This window comes from Arachis ipaensis, chromosome B03 (assembly GCF_000816755.2).
Source record: "Arachis ipaensis cultivar K30076 chromosome B03, Araip1.1, whole genome shotgun sequence".
NCBI classification, from domain to species: domain Eukaryota; kingdom Viridiplantae; phylum Streptophyta; class Magnoliopsida; order Fabales; family Fabaceae; genus Arachis; species Arachis ipaensis.
In genome coordinates this window covers 49,665,759-49,666,801 of record NC_029787.2, presented here as the reverse complement: position 1 = coordinate 49,666,801, position 1,043 = coordinate 49,665,759, and the positions used below count along the sequence as shown (strand labels likewise).

The following is a 1,043-nucleotide window of genomic DNA, read 5'->3' as shown; positions in this document are numbered from 1 at the left end:
GCTTCCATTGCTCCATTTGTTGTGTTGAGCTTTTTCATTCAACAAAAAAAAAATTGTTCGTTCTTATTTAGTTATTTTTCCGGACTTGAGTACCAGGTCCCGTGAACTCTTTTATCCTAGCCACGTGTCATTTTGAAATATCATTGGCCATAGGTTGCAAATCTTCTTCCCAAGAAAATATCACAAGTTATCCATCATCATCATCATCCAGGGGCAGATATAGCAGATAAAGTGAGATAATAGAAAGAGTATGAAAACCAAAACAGTGGCTTTGTTCCCTTCTATTCTCAAAATAAAATTTGACATAATTCATGGTCATGGCCCTATCCATTTCCTCCACTGCATTATCAAGTCTTCCAAGCAGGTATACTAATAATCTAATTAATTCAATTGGTAACATTTAAGTGTGCTCATTATTTTTCCAGAGATTATTCTAATAGTGCATAGTTGCTATTTTTGTTTTATATGAAGAGAGATACGGCAAAAGGTTGTTCATCATGAAAGAACAACGACGTTGTTTCCAAGAACAATTCTAACAAATGCAACAAAAGGAGTGTCAAGTGTGTGTGAACCACTTCCTCCAGATAGACCATTGTGGTTTCCTGGTAGTTCCCCTCCTCAGTGGCTTGATGGCAGGTATTTAATAAAATATTTTCAAATTATACTAATTGACTTTTTATTTATTGAAAATTATGGTTTTATCTTTTAAAATATAAGTTGTTAAGAAATAAAAGCGCTATTTATCAAACAATTTAGCATAATTCGTATAATTTTCTGCCAATTGCAGTCTTCCTGGTGATTTTGGTTTTGACCCACTTGGATTAGGTAAGTCGCTTGTTTTTTCACTATGTATTTAATTTAATAATTATTATTCAATTTGTGCAAGATCGAGGATTCACTAATCTATATTTTCCGGTAATATTAGGAGAAAAAAAAAATAAATTCAAATAATTTAAATTTATCTTATTTAGTATTTATTTATTACAATATTAAATAAAATAAAAAATAATAAATTTTAACCGTGTTTAGCTAATATTTTGTTG

At 30.5% G+C, this 1,043-nt stretch overlaps 1 protein-coding gene across 1 annotated transcript in view; it reads left to right on the top strand.

Annotated features, from left to right (window-relative positions):
- The window catches only part of LOC107630444 (photosystem I chlorophyll a/b-binding protein 6, chloroplastic), a 3,903-nt gene continuing 3,061 nt past the window's right edge, over positions 202-1,043 (top strand). The window contains exons 1-3 of the mRNA XM_016333567.2: positions 202-364; positions 472-636; positions 788-825. Coding sequence (XP_016189053.1) covers positions 312-364; positions 472-636; positions 788-825 — 256 coding nt within the window. The 5' untranslated portion in view covers positions 202-311. The remainder of the gene's footprint in view (positions 365-471; positions 637-787; positions 826-1,043) is intronic.